Source organism: Fringilla coelebs (assembly GCF_963513975.1).
Source record: "Fringilla coelebs genome assembly, chromosome: 3".
Lineage (NCBI taxonomy): Eukaryota > Metazoa > Chordata > Aves > Passeriformes > Fringillidae > Fringilla > Fringilla coelebs.
In genome coordinates, this window is record NC_140030.1 from 38,740,847 (window position 1) to 38,758,852 (window position 18,006).

At 35.9% G+C, this 18,006-nt stretch overlaps 1 protein-coding gene across 6 annotated transcripts in view; it reads right to left on the reverse strand.

Annotated features, from left to right (window-relative positions):
- The window catches only part of EPHA7 (EPH receptor A7), a gene marked incomplete at its 3' end in the record, with an annotated part of 161,558 nt that overhangs the window by 89,702 nt on the left and 53,850 nt on the right, over positions 1 to 18,006 (reverse strand). For all 6 annotated transcript variants that reach the window (XM_084203489.1, XM_084203484.1, XM_084203487.1 and 3 more), the window contains 2 exons: positions 17,012 to 17,167; positions 15,817 to 16,152 (listed from right to left, as the gene is read on the reverse strand). In XM_084203489.1, the coding sequence (XP_084059615.1) occupies positions 15,817 to 16,152; positions 17,012 to 17,167 (492 nt within the window). The remainder of the gene's footprint in view (positions 1 to 15,816; positions 16,153 to 17,011; positions 17,168 to 18,006) is intronic.

Here is an 18,006-nt window from a genome sequence, read left to right on the forward strand (position 1 = left end):
GCACCCATGAGACTGGTAGTCTAAAACACTGGGTCAGTATCTGCCTCTGAAGACACAAATTAATTAAAATATGCTATTTAAAGAAAAAAAAAATACTTAAGTTTTGTCTTTATCCAAAGAACTACTACAATTCACATCAGCGACCTAAAACTCTCCAGCCACTACGTTCACCTGAAGGGATCATGACCAGGAGTGAAAAGTTTACTGGGTCACGCTCCTTTAATCTTACCGTCTCTTTTGAGTGACTGCCAAAACCTCTGCTTATGATGAAGTTTATGAAGAAGAAAATGAACTGAGATCATAATTTAAATTCCACACAGTTCACAAACAACTTTCATATGGTAACAATTTTTGGTCACTGGTTTACTGAATTTGAATTGGTGACCTAAAGGTGAAAGATACTGCATTCCAGTATCAATCTCCATGCTGTTTATTGTTCCAATTTTCTGAAGTTCAAAGTGGTAGAAGTGAGAGTTACATGGTTAAACACTGTTGTCTCCACTTTAGAACCACTTCAATATTTTCAGATTTTTTCCCTTAAAATAATTCTAAGCATAAATCACAATTATACAAAATTTTCTAGTGTATGAAGAACTTTTGATTTAAAAAAAAAAGTAACTCCATTAAATAAGAAAATAATCTGCCACATAATAAAATGATGATATTTAAGAAGTCCTGTTATGAAAATAAAATGTGTTACAAGTTCAATTGTGCCTTTGCAAAGCTGTCTGCTTCTTTCAAGTGCTTTTAATTATAAGCATCATACAGATTGTTTCAGCTAACTTAAAAATTATAAAAACAAAATGAACCCCTATGATTTTAAGATTTCATATTTTCCCTCACAAATCCTCATATTTTACTATTTTTTTAAATTTTTTTTTTCTAATCCATCCATCCAATTCTGTGCTGTACTTAAAACATGAAACTTAACTAACACACTACTTTATCAGCTTCAGCAACAAAATGAATAAATTTATTTCCCAGAAATAAATTTATTTCCAGGAAATGGACTTGTGAAAATTCTCAAGGAATTCTCAGCTGCATCTGAAGGTTTTTTTTCTGTCAAAATCTTTGAAAAAAAAAAAACTTTTTTTTTTTCATTAGGGAATGGGAAAGCAACTGAGAGAAAACAGAGAAGGAAAAAAACAATTTCACAAAAATTAGACAGGAATTTCCAATGTGTCTAAACTGTAGGCAACCAAATGAAAGATTTGCACCATGCAATTATATATTTTTAACCAGCGAGGCAATTTTTTTTCTGTTTTCTAAATACCTTAGCTCTCCACCAGTTTTTTAATGAGACAGACGTAAGAAAAAAGAACAGCCTCACCTACAAATTTATGGCCATGCTATTTAATCTTCTGTTTCAATAGTACATTTTTTAAAGGTTTATCTTTTACTCACAGAGCAATGAAACACAAATCTGAACACAATTTGAAACCCTTATTTGATATTGGGAGGGGGACTTCTAATTTGTCCTGCAAACACACCAGTTCTATAAAATAATTCTTTGGCATACAGAGCTCATACTGTGAGAGTTATACATTATTCACAAGAAAAAAAATTATTATTTTTGGTACCTAGTTTCACAACCTGGTAACTATTTCTTAGAGACTGATTGACTTTTATGATCTGTGTTTTTAATTATTTTTTTATCAGCCACAATTTTCTACCATTGCCCTTTCCTGCTTTACATTTTGCAAATCTCAACTATGTCAACAAAAGCAACTAGACCACAACATCTGTACAAACCCATTAAGCTAAGAGGAAAAAAAAGAAAAAAAAAACCAGAAAAAAAGGAAAGCACCCAAAATTTGTTTCATGGCCTATTTGGTTTAACAACAGACCCAATGCCCATTCAAGCACATATAATTCAGAAGGCCTGCCTGCCAGCAATAAAGACTGAAATTGGATACTTTGTGAGATTAATTACCTAGATAGGGCATGATAATGCTAGTCAAATGGGAAGGTAATTAAAGTGCACCTTCCATGAAAATTATTCATTGCTGATGGATCAGGTGACAGATAAATCAAAAGGCACTTAAAAAAGCTACAGGTTAACTTTGTGGAAGGCCGTTCCTCCCTGGAAGTCCCTGCAACCATGCTCCTATTGTAAGACAAAAGGAGGGTAGGGTGGCCTCCGAGAAAGAGGAGCCCCGGGAAAAGTTACCAGCATTGTGCCTGCACACAAAGGGGCAGCTAGAGTGGAACCCGCCGGCCGGCAGCCTTCAGACTCCTGGATCTCTCTGCTTGTACGCCGTAAAGGGCTATTGCGCCATGAAAGGCAGCAAGTGATGAATTAATAAGTTGACTGGTCCCCCGGGTGCAATCCTTACAGGCGGAGGACATGCCGCGGTAATCAAACGGGGCTATAAATTGTGTACATTGAATGGCACAAAACGCATCTCACTTCATCACCGTTAAGTCAAGACTTCCTGAATTTGTCATTAACTCTTTGGCTTCAATATATTTATTTAAACTGTAGAAGTAAGAGAAAGAGCTTACAATAACAAAAGGGCAACTGATACTACCCAGCGGGATATACAGTCTAATGGAGATCACTGACTTTTACTTTCTACAGCTACATGGGTCAAAATCCACTCCTTTTACACCAAAGCTCCCCCTGAGATGCACCGATTAAGTTCAAAACATTACACTACATGTCCTTCTGAATACAGAAAAAATCCCCAGAACCACAGGATCGAGTTATTTTTCACAGCTAGTTTATGCAAATTCCTAAGTTATAATTCCATATTTGAAGAAAATGAAGTGTTTACATGGGTAAGCATTTCCCAAATCCCGGATTTTTACAGAAAATTTCTAAACACCATCATATAAGATGTAACGTCTGAGATTATTAAAATGTATGAAAAAGGACCAATGTATGAAAAGAGTTCAGTAATTACCACCTTCTCTTTATGCCTTTTTTTTTTTTTTTTAACGTGTGCTAGCTCTCTAGGTTTTGATACCGAATAATACTGGCTGTTCAGAGGTAGTTCAATGGAAAGCAATTTTGTGCCACCCTATTTGTCCTTAGTACTCATTTTAAATGGCTTAGATACCTATACAAGTTAAAGAGAATCTTATCACTGACTCTGAATCAAAGCATAAATAGGTAAGAGAATGTTTTTTAGAAATTCTTTACTAAATTTCTTCTATCAAAAATATATTTGAGGTCTTCCCACATTTTGAAACAACAGTTCTGTGTGTTTTATCAATAGCTTCAAAACTATTTTACACATTCCCTGAATATTTTTATCCTCCCTAGGCTTCACAGTGAGTAGAGGAAAGCAAGATTTAAGTCAGTATTGAAACATAATGCAAACTTTATAAACAGGAACTACTTTCTGCAGGTCCAATGGAAAGCATAACCCTTTTTCAAATCAGAATTTATGAAACAAGCTATGATTGTTCCCAGGAGTGTTCTACATTCATAGAAATTCATATGACCATGTGACCAAGACCGGCATGGTACCAGTTTACCAACTTCACTGCAGTTGGCAGCTGTGGTATTTCCTCCAGAAAAGGAGCTGTGCTGATTTTATGAATAGGTTTATCACTTTGAGATTAGCTCATTACAATATTTTCCAAGAAGTCAAATTTTACAGACCTCCTGATCTATAAATTTACCTCAGGAGACTTGGTAAACTTAATCTAGTAAAGTAAATGGTGCTAGAGTTGAGAATGGAGTATGAACACATGCTTGTTCATACTGTTACTTTGTTAGCATGCTTATCTAGTTGGGCGTAATTCTGGCAATCTCAACATGGGAACACTGTTTTGAGAGACAAATAAGTTAATTTTGCAAGTATGAGCCCTGACATGCCAGGAACAGAGGATGAATACTGATCTCTTTTGAGCAGGCTTAGCTTTGGTAAACAGGGAACACCCATTAGTTTCCTTAAAGAGTCCCACTGCCTGTCTGCTGGTATTCCAGTGGAGTTTGAGCTATCCATTTAGATCTACAGATTGCTAAATGAGATGGGACATGTCTGTCTGAGAGATCACCACCAACCTCTCAGTATAGGTCTGAAAGGTAGTCTCTTTGGCATGCAGAATTTACCCTCCAAAGCATTGTGAATGTGACAACATTCTGAGAGCCTGGGGTACCTGCTAGGGAAAACATTGAGAAACAGCTCCCAGGAGTTTGGTGAAGGAGTTCACTTTCTCACCTTACTCCTCATTGAAGGTTATCTGACTGTAATTGTTCTGTGACACTGCATGGCTGATCAAATTCATTTTTATATGGAAGGTAGTAACACTGATGGGTGGCCATCACTGCATTACTGTAGGCAAAATAATCTGAAAGGCACCTGCTGCCATCCTAATGGGGATTCTTAACTAGTATTACAATAAAAATGATTCATAGAACAAGTATTTTACATTTTTAAAACATTTTTAACATTAAAACTATAAACTGCAATCAAGTGAATTATTCCTATTTTCAGGACACACCTGTATAAGAATATCCCCACTAAGCATCTTGGTTAATTCAGTCCATGGTAAACAGCTTCAAAGAGTCATAATAACATGAATTACTAATAAGACAAACAAATTATTTTCTAGAGTTTTAAAATCCCACAGACAAACTATTTTAAAATTTGCTTGCTTGCTTAGTATTCTCTTGAAAATAAAGAAAATCATGCAAATATTTAATGTTAACATTGTGGCAGAAATTAACATTTGTATATGAGGGGTGTGGGAGGAAGAGGGCATTCAAGTCATCAACTTTTGCCAGTTAATTTAGGTGGCTAAATAGGGAAGGTAATCTAACGCTTCCTCTGTAATTAAGGACGAGTCGATGCACAATTCCTAAACTTGGCTCCTGTTCCAAATCACTCCCTAAAGAAACCTATCAATCTCCACTGACTACAACAATGTAAATATCCACCAAAGATTAAAATGCTAATGTTTAATGCCAACATCAAAGAGCAGAATGTTTAGCTCTAAAATATTTCATGTGATTAACTCTACACAATATAAAGTGCAATGACACTTCTCCCTCTTCATTACCAGTTAAGCTGCAATACAAAAAATTAGAACTAAGGGTAAAATTTTGATCTCAGCTACACAAGGGAATATTTGGAATAATTCCACAGGAGGTCCACAGAGACACATCATTACTGTATTGGCTCTGAAATATTAGCATCCAATTCCTCATTTCACAGCCATGATTAGAGGCTGTATGAACTTAAATAGACTCTTTAGTGAAATAAATGGCATTTCTCCACATAGGCATCAGGGTTTGCTAGCTCTGAATCCACTCTGCTGACTCAGCCACTACTGCCTGATAGGAGTTTGGGTATTATGGAAAAAGATGAGCTCTCCATGATGCATTAGGAAATGGGATTCTCAAAAAAAAGAAACGTTTATGTGACAGACAGACAGAAAAGGTCAAAAGGAGAGATGGCAAATAGATCCATCGGCAGACATGAGATGGTAGATACAGAAACTGAAGGGTCTGCTGCTGCAAATACACACATATGAGAGAAAACACCAGGCTCAGGGGATAATTTTGTACAAGCTGTTGAAGTGCAGGTAGGAGTGTAGGAGCGGTCATACAAAGCAAAGCTAAGAACAACCGTAACAGGACCTTAACCCTAATCTTAAACCTTCTTAAGAGGAAGTAAGATAGTCTGAAAAATTCTGAAAAATATACTAACAAGTTAGAAGAAAGAATGATTAAAATGAGATTGAGCTACATGTAGGGGTGTGCGTGTGCATGTACATGTGTGTATCTGTCTCTCCCTCTCCTTTTCTCATATAGCAGAAACAAGATGGAAGTAAGATATGAAACATCCCATTCTGCATTTCTAAGATTTCTTGCATTAACATTAGAAAAATTCAAGCAGGTCTGTGAATATTTTTTCTTAAGGTTTTCTGTGTTTCTGCACATGTGGATTCTCTTGTGTCTGACACCATTTACCTCATTCAGTAAGGAATGAGGTCTTTATTGGCCTATTGACTACAGGTAAGATCTGAACATTTCTACTTCTCTGCCAAACATAGTTAAAAATGGTAAAAAACCACTGACAGGTTTAGCTTTGGTAAACAGGGAACACCCATTAGTTTCTTTAAGAGTCCCACTGCCTGTCTGCTGGTTAGGATAAAGGAGCTGAAGGAAAATTTTCTAAAGAGATGTGCATTTAGCATGCTCACAGAGCCCTGGATGTTTAGAAAACTGAGCTAGAAATGACCACTTCTTAATTAGCATTAACATTAAAGTGGTCTGAGTCACACAATTTATGACACTTGCTGTGAAAATTTAAATGTACAAATGAAAAGCAGTAAGTCAGGGAGTTTAAAACTACAGCTATCACTTAAGTCTTATTTATTTTGCAGGCTGCCAACACAAATAAATTACCTGATGGAAACATAAAAAGCAGCTTGCTATAAGCTCGAATTGAGGACGTTTATATTGGTCCCACAGTAAGAAGATTTCTGTGTCATTACCATGAGCATGATTTAGTTGTATTATGTTCACATGTAGACACCATTATGTAACAGCTCAGACAAATGGCTCTGTTCTTGATCTTTCTTATTCTACTGTAGTTAATGACCAAATATTGTTAAAAATTGGGACACTAATTATCTGATGTCGACATGTTATGGATAATTAAGAATTGCTCACTCTGAAGCCATGCTAATTGTTTTTCACATGTCTCCTTCTCTTGTCCTTGTGTCCTCAACAAGGCAAGTAGCTACAGGTTTATACGTACATCTCTGTCACGTACTTTGTCACAGAACATATATCATCCTTTCTGGCTCATCCCCGATTAATTTTGCTGGCTTGCAGCAATTATCTCTCCCTTTGTGACTGACCTCCTGGTAAATGGAGTGCATGATCACTGGGCAATTTTTTCCTGTGTATTTTACCACTGAATTGATCCTTGTTGGCTGACCACAATAGGATACACTAAATTTAAGTCATAAAATAGTTGAAGTTGAGAGGAAATGGCAAACGTGTTTTAGCAATTGTAGTTGACAGCTGTAAAAATCAGATCTTGATAATGTTCTCTCATTTACCCTATTACTTGGATCAGTTGGTTAAAGCTGTTAATGATCCTCTTGGATCAATGTCGTTTGCTTGTAGCTATAATTTACTGCATTGGTGGATTAGTACAGATGTTTTCATAGATAGCTCTGCATCATTCCACCAGATTGCTGTCTACATCAAATTTGCTTCCATTCATCACTAACGAAGCAAAGAAAAAGATAATCAGCATCTCCTATCTTAACATTAACTATTGAACTTGGGATAACACTTTTATTGTTGTCAATTTGCAGCCTTCAACCATGGCTTCCTCAGTAAATTGCCCTGAGAGTTCTCACTAGAAATAGAACCAATTAGATATTTCGACTGTCACAGGGAAAGACTACAGAAATGCTTAACTGTACAAAACAATACATACACTAAAGAGTAGTATATAAAACTGTTCACTTAGGAACATGCCCTATGGAGTCAGGGCTGGTTCTGTCACATAAAAAGCAGAAGAAATTACATAGGGCAGCAACATGTCAAAGTTGGCAAAAATTGTCCAGGCTATTAATTATTGAGACTATTCCAGCGACTGAAAAATCTGCTGACACCCAATGGGTTGTCATAGTGGGGAAGTTAACAATGGTGTATTAAAGGAGATGTCTTCCTTTGTTATCACCCCACTACCATTAGAAAGATCATAACCATCTCTTAACAGAATCTGTCTTCACCCTTTCCTGCCAGAGGTGAGCCATTTATTCTTGAGCCATTAATACTCCCGAAACTTCCAGAAGGCCATGAGCCAGAAGAGGAAGACTTGCATTTTTCCAGTGAGGGCCCATTTAGCCAAATCTGGTTTTCCTTCTCAAAAAGAAGGCTTATTGGCACATGCAACAAATATAAAATACATAACTGAATAAAATATGATTTGCTCCAAAAGAGAAGCAGCACAATCTCTGATATATACTTCTAAAGAGAAAAAATACAAAAACCAGAAACTGGAAATACACCGTTTTAAATTTCTGGACAATTCTACATGGCATCATTTAAGCTTAATGAAGAAACTACTTTAGCTCTCCCTATACAAGCTACCTTCTCTCTTCTAAAGATTTCCACAGTCATTACAGCAGGTTGGCTCCATGCCATGCTGTCATCAAATGCTTCACTATATAGAGATGTTACAATTTAAGAATTTTTTAATTCACTACATTCAACCTTAATTAGAATTTCACATTTGGTAGCACTTACACACTTGCAATAGTGCTTTTCAACAGCAATGTTCATTTCTCATTGAAAAAGCATCTGAGCACTTAAAAGGTTTTGTTTGTTCTAATGACAATGGCACTTTAATTCTTCAAAAGGTCTGAAACAAATAAACCACACCGAGTTCAGAGTTCCCACTGATGATGTCCTGCACTTATTTACATCCTAATCCAGTTACCATACTACAGTTCATAAGAAGCGGTAAAAGGAAGATCTGGGGATGTTGTTCTGCTGTGAAAATCAAAGGTCTGTGAAGTAGTATATTCTTCACACATAAGTTAATTAGCTGCTCTAGAATGTGTATCACCAAGTATAAATATATCAAGCCATTTCTTGTCTTTGTAGTACAGCTATCCTGGAAGTCTTTGACACTAGCTGGGTCATCACAGAACTATGTATTAAAGTTCTTAAAAAGTATAAAAAAAAGTGCAAAGAGTTTCTACACTCTTGAAAAGATCTTGTTGACATGATAAAAAAATCTAACTATGGATGAAGGCAAAGAAGAAGGGATTTTTGAGGGTTTAAAAAGTCACCCAGCAGGTGTCACAAGTAGAGCTCTTTAATCTTAAAGACCTTTTAGAGATTGGTTATAGACAGTGAGATATTAATACTTGCTTTTTCAGATATGGGTTAATTTTTCATCACTGTTTTTATGAACACAACTGGTTTAACTCATAAATATTGAGGAGCTGCTGGGCCATGTTTTTAAAAGAAAAAAGGGGCTCCTAGTCTTTTGTGTGACATCAATAAAGTAATCCCTCCTTTAGATGGCTAAATTGTACTTTATGTTGCTCATTTTCTTCCTCAAATACATAGTTTTTTATTGTGCAGCTGGTGAAATTATTCTTGAGTAGTGTACATTAGACCATGGTGACATAACCTGTTTTTTCACTAGCTCAGTGCACAGGAAAGTCAATAGCCCTGCGGCTGTCATGCTTCTCTGAGCAGGTTGCCACCAAACATTCAACATACATAGCTTAATCAGACCATTTCTAATTTGGAGCTCTGTTCCTGTGAAGCTGAAGCTTTACTTTATCTCTGTGTAGTTACACTAGAGTGTAGCTTCCCATTCTTTTCACTTCTAACTATTGTAAAATCCACTTAGTCCTTATAGAAAAAAAATTATATTCGTAGCAAAAATAACCACATCTCTCCCAAAAAATCTTTGATGATAGAGCTGGACATGCAAGAGTTCTGATATCCATTAAAAAAAAAACAACAACAAAAACCAACAAAACAACAACAACAACAATGTATTTTTTAGTATTCTATATAAAAAATCCAAATTACATTCAGTCACAAACTGATGTGCAAAAACCTGCTATAGACTCGAAATGTGATATGAAGTTAAAGTTTCCTTTCAGGAAGACAGAGCGCCCATAGCTTTTGTTCCTGTGTGTTCTGATAGAGCATAAGGTTCAAATCCTGCTCCTATTGAAGTCAATGACAAAGCTTCCATTGACTTCAGCGGTGCAGGATCAGACCCTAAGCAACACAGCTAGCATCTGCTTGCTTTTTATCTCTCTTATCTTTCAGTGAAAAATATTGGAACAAATTAGAACAAAATAGCAGAAAAAAAAAGGAATTAATATCAATTACTTTTCTTATAAAATGCACTGCTTGTCATTGCAAATTTTTGGTGAATATGCATGTTCTGTGTATGTATATCATCAAAACTCTCAAATATATGTGCCATACCATATTACATCCTAGACAGATGTTTCCTTCTTTGTGAAACTCCTGAAGAAAAATCTAACTTTTAATAATCTAGCAATAATGCCCCAAACTTGCAATTCTGTAGTATCTCTATAACCTTGTGGATGTCACAATATTAAATATGACCTGATGCAATCAGTGAATGAACAAACTGCTTTCCTTGATCTGATGGTATTTGCTATACAGATACTGGAATTCTTATCAAGTTTTTATCCATCAGTTTAATTCAGGTATAAACTCAGTTATCACCTCCTGTAAAAAAATCTGTGATATTAGTTCAGGGTAATGTGATTGCAGATCAATAGACAGTCTTAGCTCCACAGAAATAACCCCATCCATTCTTTTAATATACTGAAAGGACATCTAAAAAAGTACAAGAATAATAGCTATCATATGCAACTAATTTCTACTATTTTTTCCCTTTTTAATTGATGACCATGGAGTGCAGAACACACTGCTATGCTCTCTGCCTACCGGTCTATGAAAAATTTTTACAATATTAAAATATGTCTTAAATATTATTAAGAATAAGCACAGACATCCATACAGCTCCCATTAAAAAAAATAAGCAAAAAGGTAACTCAAATGCAGTCATCATCACATATATGTTTCTAAAAACCTCAGTTTAATGAAAGCATTTAGTGAATATTACATTTGAAAAGTGACTTTTTATAAAATAACTCCCACAGCTCAACAAATGGAACACTTTTGGTAAAAAGAAAACATTATTTTTTATAATCTGAATCTTTTTACATGAGGAATTGCTTTAAAAAATATATATATTGATGATGTGGCCATATCAATGTGGAAAAACTGATGTACAGCCGGACATAAGAAGATGAAGTATAGCTCAAAAACTAAAGTCATTAGCAGGAAATAGCCAAGGGAACCTATAGCTTAAGGAAGTCCACTGAAATGGGAAAACACTGAAGAAATGTTAAGTTGAACACAAGCTATTTGTAATAAGCTGTCATGTATCACCAGAAGTGAACATTGTATGGAAGATGTAGATGAAGGTAGATTAAAACAACTTGGTGGCACTATGGGAAGAAACCAAAATGGCCTGGGGAAAGCAGGGAAGTGAGAATAGGACTAGAACACTGAGGTCATAGTGACTGGGAAAGCTGCAGGCATCAATCTTCTTGATTGCTGCCTCTGCTGGGGGACAGTTCATTGCTGAAGAAAAGTCAGGCTTAAGTGAGACTGACAGGAACAGGAAACAAATAGATGGTCAGTAGTGCAGAGGCTATGAAAGAAGAGACTTTAAAAAATGAGTAAGGATAATTGAGAGCTGGGGAAAAAGAGTAAAGAAACAAAGAAAATAAAAATTATAAGCAGCAAGAATGAAAGGAGAAGGTAACATGAGAGAATGTGAAGCGTCTCATTTAGAAAGACTTCAGAATTACCTAAGAAAGGCAGAACCCATCCCACAGATATGCATTTATGCATTCAGCCATTTCTTCTTGTCATGTAAATCAACGGTGCTGCTAATAGTCATGATTTTATAGCATGCAATGTTTTTTTCAGTTCAAGTTGCTGGGTTAATGCCAATTTGACAAATCCCGCTTCCTTTTTTTTTAGCTTTAACTGTGAAATTTGGAATCTGCTTTTTTTGTAGGAAAAGGTCTTAAAACTGAACTCTAAGATGTAAAACTGGAACAGCAGCAAATCAACATATACAAAGAAAATTGTTACTAAAAACCAATGTTTTTCAATAGTAAGCCTTGATTATGGAACTGGATCAGGGGTTTTCAGCCACTTGAAGTGGTCAGCATCAAGTGCATCTGAAGGCACAGCATGACCTAAGAGTTCTATGGGGCACCTTTCTCTGGCTATGAAGAAGCAGCAAGCATTATCAAGTGCTCCCTGCACAAGAGCAATGAGTACATTTAGGAACAGTTATTGGCATTACATTTTAACTTCTGTTTGTCTTAGTTAGTTATGGTAATAAGGCATGATGAGTCCCCATGGATGTGATTTTTTTCTCTTCAATGACTATAAAGACAATTTTAACTGGCTCAGGACGCACACTTAAATTTTCTCAAACCCTGATAAATTTTGGTATTCATTCAAAATGACCTAAGTTTTATCAAGGCCAGGGTAAGTTGGGTGTATAAAACTCTTTACCAGAGATGAGTCCATTGTTCATTCAGAAAAATCCTAGAGGAAAGGATGCAGAAAGAAAGTTTTAAAAACACACTATCTTTGCAAAAATGTCAACAGAAAAATTATAAAATTGTTATTGAAGCATGTTTTGTAAAATGAAAATGCATGAATGCCAAAATACAACAAATTTTCATCTGCAGTGAAACCTACCCAATTTCCATTCGCCTTCTGGGTGTTGTATGGAAAAAATGTAATATTTGGTAAAGAATTTGATGGATCCAAAGGAACTACCAGTACAACTGAAAGGGGAATATCTTATCAGGGAAGTGGTCAATTTTATCTTTGGTAAAAACCCATTCTTGCAAAGGTAGGGCTTGTTGGCTGTTCGCCAGGTGCAGCTCTTTATTTTTTTATTGTAACTAGAGTTTAGCCACATTCAAATCTGAATTCTACAAGGATGCAGGGGTTCTCATAGGTCAGCTTGCAGTACTGGGATGACATCCTGTATTCTTTCTATAATATGCACGATAGGCAAGATATGAAACAAGATGGTTTACTTCTGGGGGACTTTGTGTACTTAATTTTGTCAAAAAAAAAAAAGAAAACAAAGTGAACCCAAGAGCCTCATGGTTCTTGGCTGAAGCATAAAAATGTGCCACATGACAACTGATAGCCTAGTCACAAAGTCTTTTTAAAACAATTAATGAGCAGCAATGTGTCATACACGTATATATATGAATATATATATAAGTGATGGGAAATGATACCTACCCACTTGCAGTCATTTTAATGTGTTATTTCCACAAATATAAATAGGTTTTTATCCACCACCTGGCTCTTTTATGTGGCATGCTCTCTTTGTCTCATCAGAAGCTTGTTACATGTGGGCGAAGAAACACTGAATGTATTCTATACCCCATTCTTTTATCAATAATTTCCTGTTATCATTACACAATGATTTGAATTTTTGGACTATGGACACAAAGGAGCAATTCAATTAAACCAAACTACAAAGGGAAAATCTCATTGCAATCCTCTGTGCAACTGGTGAACCCAGTAATTATATATAGCCACCTATTGTGTTAGCATAATAACATGTGAAGAAGGTTTAGTTAGACACATTTACACACATAAAAAGCAATATGGGCACAGAAAAAAGTCAGTTTTTCCAGAAGTATAGAACAGTCACACAGGAACAAATGAGAGCTGCATGAATCCTAGTTTACTTGGCTATAAATAAATCCAACATTTTCTTTCTCTCTATAGTAAAATAAAAGAGAAACACAGAAGCATAACAGTTTCCTTTGAGCAACCAGTCTCTTTCTGTTCAATTATAGTCATCAATCTGTTCCACCTAAAATATTTTCCTCCTTGAGAAACCAAAGAAATCAGTATTAGGATCCAAAACATGCTGTTGCAAAAATAATGTAGAAGAGGTCTTTCCTTTTGCTAAATGCATTTGTTCTGAATGTCTGTATTTTCTTTAACACAAATTTTGTAATTCTGTGAAAAAAAAAAAAAAGCTGCATTTATGTGGCACTTCTAATCAGAAAATCTTGAAAAGCTTGGTAAGGAAAAGTGAAGGTTACCTTCATTTTACAGAGAAACCTGCAACAAAAAGAGCTTAAAGCCATTTTTTCCAAAATCTGTCCTCCACATATATTCCTTTTAGATGCCAAACTAGAAGCCTTTAAATCTTTATATTCAGAAGTGCTAAACAGGTAAAGCTTCAGTCATACCCTTTCTGTAAACAGTGTCAAATCCTGGGAAATGCTGGTCTGTGCGTAATCCCACAGGAAACTAGAGAGCAGGGAAGGAACAGAGTCAGATCTCCTGCTTCATGGTCTCACAAAGCTTGTCTAGGAGGTTGAAGATTTTTTGATTACTTTACACTTCTGGTAAAGTCTAGATGCTACCTCTAATACATATGCAAGCTATAGTTTCACTAGCATCTCTGGGCTTGATGTGAGGATCATTTCATAAAATCACATAGCTTTTGTATGTATAAGACAGCACAGGGTAAGCATATTATATTTTCTGGCCTAATAAAAGCCCTGTAAATCCATGACTACGACAACACAAAATAATGAACAATAATGAGCTATTTTGGAGAAAACACAACAAACTTCTGATAAAAGCTTTTTCATCTTCCTGAGATGTGATACTAGCCACTAAATTGCACTGGTTCTTCCTTTACCCTGTATGCCACTGAACCAACAAAGCACATAAAGTAAAGCCAATTTGATTCAGCAAAATAGGAAAAAGTCCAAATCCTCTTCTTCCTGTGATGGTTCTGTACAGTCATCTACAGAGAGCAGAACGCTGTCCACCTGTGCATGTTTGGAGAATTATTTTGAAGATGAAAAATCAAGGTGCCAAAATACTATCATCTATGGTACAAAACAGTCTCAGGGTAAGTTTTCTGTGCTGAAAATTTCATCATAAACTTCAAGAATGGAATGAACACAGAGACCAATCCTTTCAGTCACAGAGATAGCTTCAAAATAATAAAAAATGTGCACTTGGAATCCATAAAAGCACTATAGGGAGATTAAACACTCCAGCCTAACTTTAACAACTATATTAACTATCCTAAATTTGGGGGGAAGGAAGGAAGGTTTTGAACTAAATTTCTTATCCCTTATTTTATTTTTTTGATATGACTCTCTTTAAAGGACAAAACAACTAGAGTTTTTCCTGTTTGTTTGTTTACCCTGTTTGCTGAGTTTGTTCTCAGTTCAAAACATTACTTTAGGGGATCATTTCTACTGCACTAAAAAAATAAAAAACCATGATTCACAGTCATTGCAATTTCCTTTAAGACATAACTATGAAGTATCCTTTAAAATATTAGTCAGCTATTCCTATAGAAAGAATCATGTTAGTTATTGACTTTATATTTTCTTTAACTATTAAAATAATCATAAAAATACTATTTAGTATTTCTTTGAAAGGCATATCTTGCAAATAATATTTGGCTCAAGATTTTTAAAATTACAAAAGGTTAGCTTTACTATCCTCTCTTTAAGACCGCAGCATAGTATTGTCTGTAATTTTATCAACAAGTAACTGGCCAGTTCAGAAACCTAAATCTGAGAATTTTTTTTTTTTTTTTGTTCAGCTGCAGACAACTAAAGCCCTTTTTTCCCCTGGGGTGATATGCTGGTTTGATTTTATTTCCCCTGACATTTCACCTGTCAGATTATGATAAATAGAAGAAACAAAGAATAATCATCACATTCTCATTGCATCTCATAATCAAATATCTGGAAATACAGGATAAATCAAAAATATTGTCCTGAGGGCAAACATTAACACTGAAAACACGATCAGAAATCCAAATCATCTTCCAGTGACCTAGGACTCCCACAAATGTTTTAAAAATTCGAAAAGGAAGTCTGCATAGAACTGTCACATTATTTTTTTACCTTTAAATACTATGGAATTAACTATAATGATGTAAGAACAAAATTTAAAAAAAAAGTTCCCAAGTTTAGAAACTCATTTTAATAACAAAGCTGTGCGTCTTCTTTAAGTCTTTTGTGAATGCTTTCTGAAAGCAATCCCGAGGCCAAGAAACAGGACAGGTTATCCTGAAATAGTATAAGCTCAAATTAAATAGCTGGCAAGGTGAAAAGATTAATGAGCCAGAGCACACTAAACGTGCTCCTGATTTACTGCATCTATAGTTTGCATGTTCCAAATTTCTCGCAGTCTCACAGTGTTGAGATTCATAAGTGATGAAAACTTACCTGCTTGGCCGGTGGTAATACTGACAGCTGCAAAAAGCCTCTGGGAACGACTCAAGTCAGAAACCCCATTCACAGCTTCAACTTCAAACGTGTAGTTAGCATGAGCTAGCAGGTCCATGACAGTGACATAGTTATCTACTAATCCAGTTTGCTGGGGCATATATCCAATGTTACTCCCACAGGGAACACACTCGCCCTGCTCCCAGCTGCACCTCTTGCACAAAATGCGGTAGGTCACATCACTTCTTCCCCCGTTGTCAGCGGGAGGACTCCACTCCAAACTCACAGTAGTCTGGTTGATATTGAAAATTAGGTTCTGTGGTGCAGATGGAGGTCCTACATAATACACAAAGAAGTCCAGGGTAATTACACAAAACCACAGTGGGACACACAGGTAGCATTTTAATTACTGAGACAGAAAACACTTGAAGCATTTTTCTTCACATAAACATTTCATTTTTTTTAGTACAGGCTGCATAAAAGCTTTCTTGAACTCATTTGTTAAGAGCTTTATTTATTTTCCATTAAGACATCAGAATAACAATTGTCTGCATATTTGCTGCAACTAATTTTTAGCTGTTTCTCGTCTGTATAATTAAAAGGAATAGTTAAAATGCCTTAAAAGTTCTCTTTTACAGGTTTTCCACATATGGGATTTGTCCATCTCTTCTAAACATGCTGCACAAGCTGCATCTAATCTTTTGTTATCAGCTCTGATATGATTTACAGAGATATTTAGGGATGTTTTGGACTTCCACTATTTGAACCACCAATCTGTGTTGGCCAATCTATTTGCAGTTAGAAGGTTAAGTCAGATCCAATTACAGTTCAATCAAAGTGCAGCTCCACAGAGGCTACTTTTCATTTTTCACATTACTAATTTTGGTATTATATCACATAATGCAAATTGTCTGCAACAATTTAGGGAGTACTGGGCCTGTATTATATCTTTTACAGCGAGTTATGCACTTATGCAACATGCAATGTTTTCCAAAGCTGTACCAAGCAAACTTGAAAATTATATTTATGCTGATTCTGTATTCACTGTCAACCCTTTTTCTGCCTTTCAGTTTCTTTTACCATTGCAAATGTACTTTTCAAACCCAGGAAAAGCCAGACAAAACTACTCGCTGCAAGTGGCTGCACCTGGTTGGTTAAGCAACGTCCTTTACTATTAAATTCATGACTCACTCACTTGTGCATGCGACATATGGTGGATCAGAAGGTGCTCTATAATAGCTATCTTCACAGTCGCATCTGGAAGATCCTTCCTTGTCAGAGAAGCTGTGAGTAGGGCAGCGGGAGCACTGCAGATCTTGTGAGGAGGATTTGTAGAACCCACGGCCACAAGCTAAAGTGGAACAAAACAAATTAAGATTTAGATTTGCAGGGACTTCTATCCTTTCTTTTTTTTTGCTTCTGTCACATGAGGTACACATTTCTGTAAACACCTAAACTGCCCACTCTGTTATGTAGGCTCAAGCAAGATATGCTCACAATTTCTTTTTCTTCTGATGATGCTGTTAATGATTTTGTGGCATTTTTATGAGTTCAATATATACTACTCGTACCTCAACAGCTGGCAGTGCAATATTTTAAAACAGAGGGCCACATAAAAACAAGAAGCATCTGGTTTTCACCAAAGAAAGGTACAATAATGGTGTGAAGTATCTGGATGCCTGCAATAGGCCTAGACAAAAGGAAAACACTCTAGAGATCTGCTTTAAGGCCACTGAAGTGTTGATGGTATCTGAACTAGTTGTTTTGGAGCAAAATTTATTCTTCCCTGATCTCAAAAACCCAAAGAATCTGTAACCAACCAGAAAACCCTGATCCTGAGGAAAGAACGAGGCATGAACATTTGTTTAAAAGATGACTCTGGTAAGAAAGAGGAGGAGAGCAGGCAGCATAAACTGCTCAATCGATTTTCCCACTTTCACAGAAAGAAACAAGTAGGTTGAAATTAACTTATTAAAACTTTCAAAGAAAAGAAAAAAGACAGTAGGAAAAGACAAAAGTTTTACAATAGGAGAAGCAAGAGAACTTCTTACTTTGGTTTGCTCACTGTGAATCCATGAAATTAAAAAATGTGTTGTGTTACAATGCTGATGTTTAGAAATACTTCCTGCAGCTACTGCCACAGTTCCCAAGGCAGAGACACACATGAAACACATCAACTGTTAGACTTGC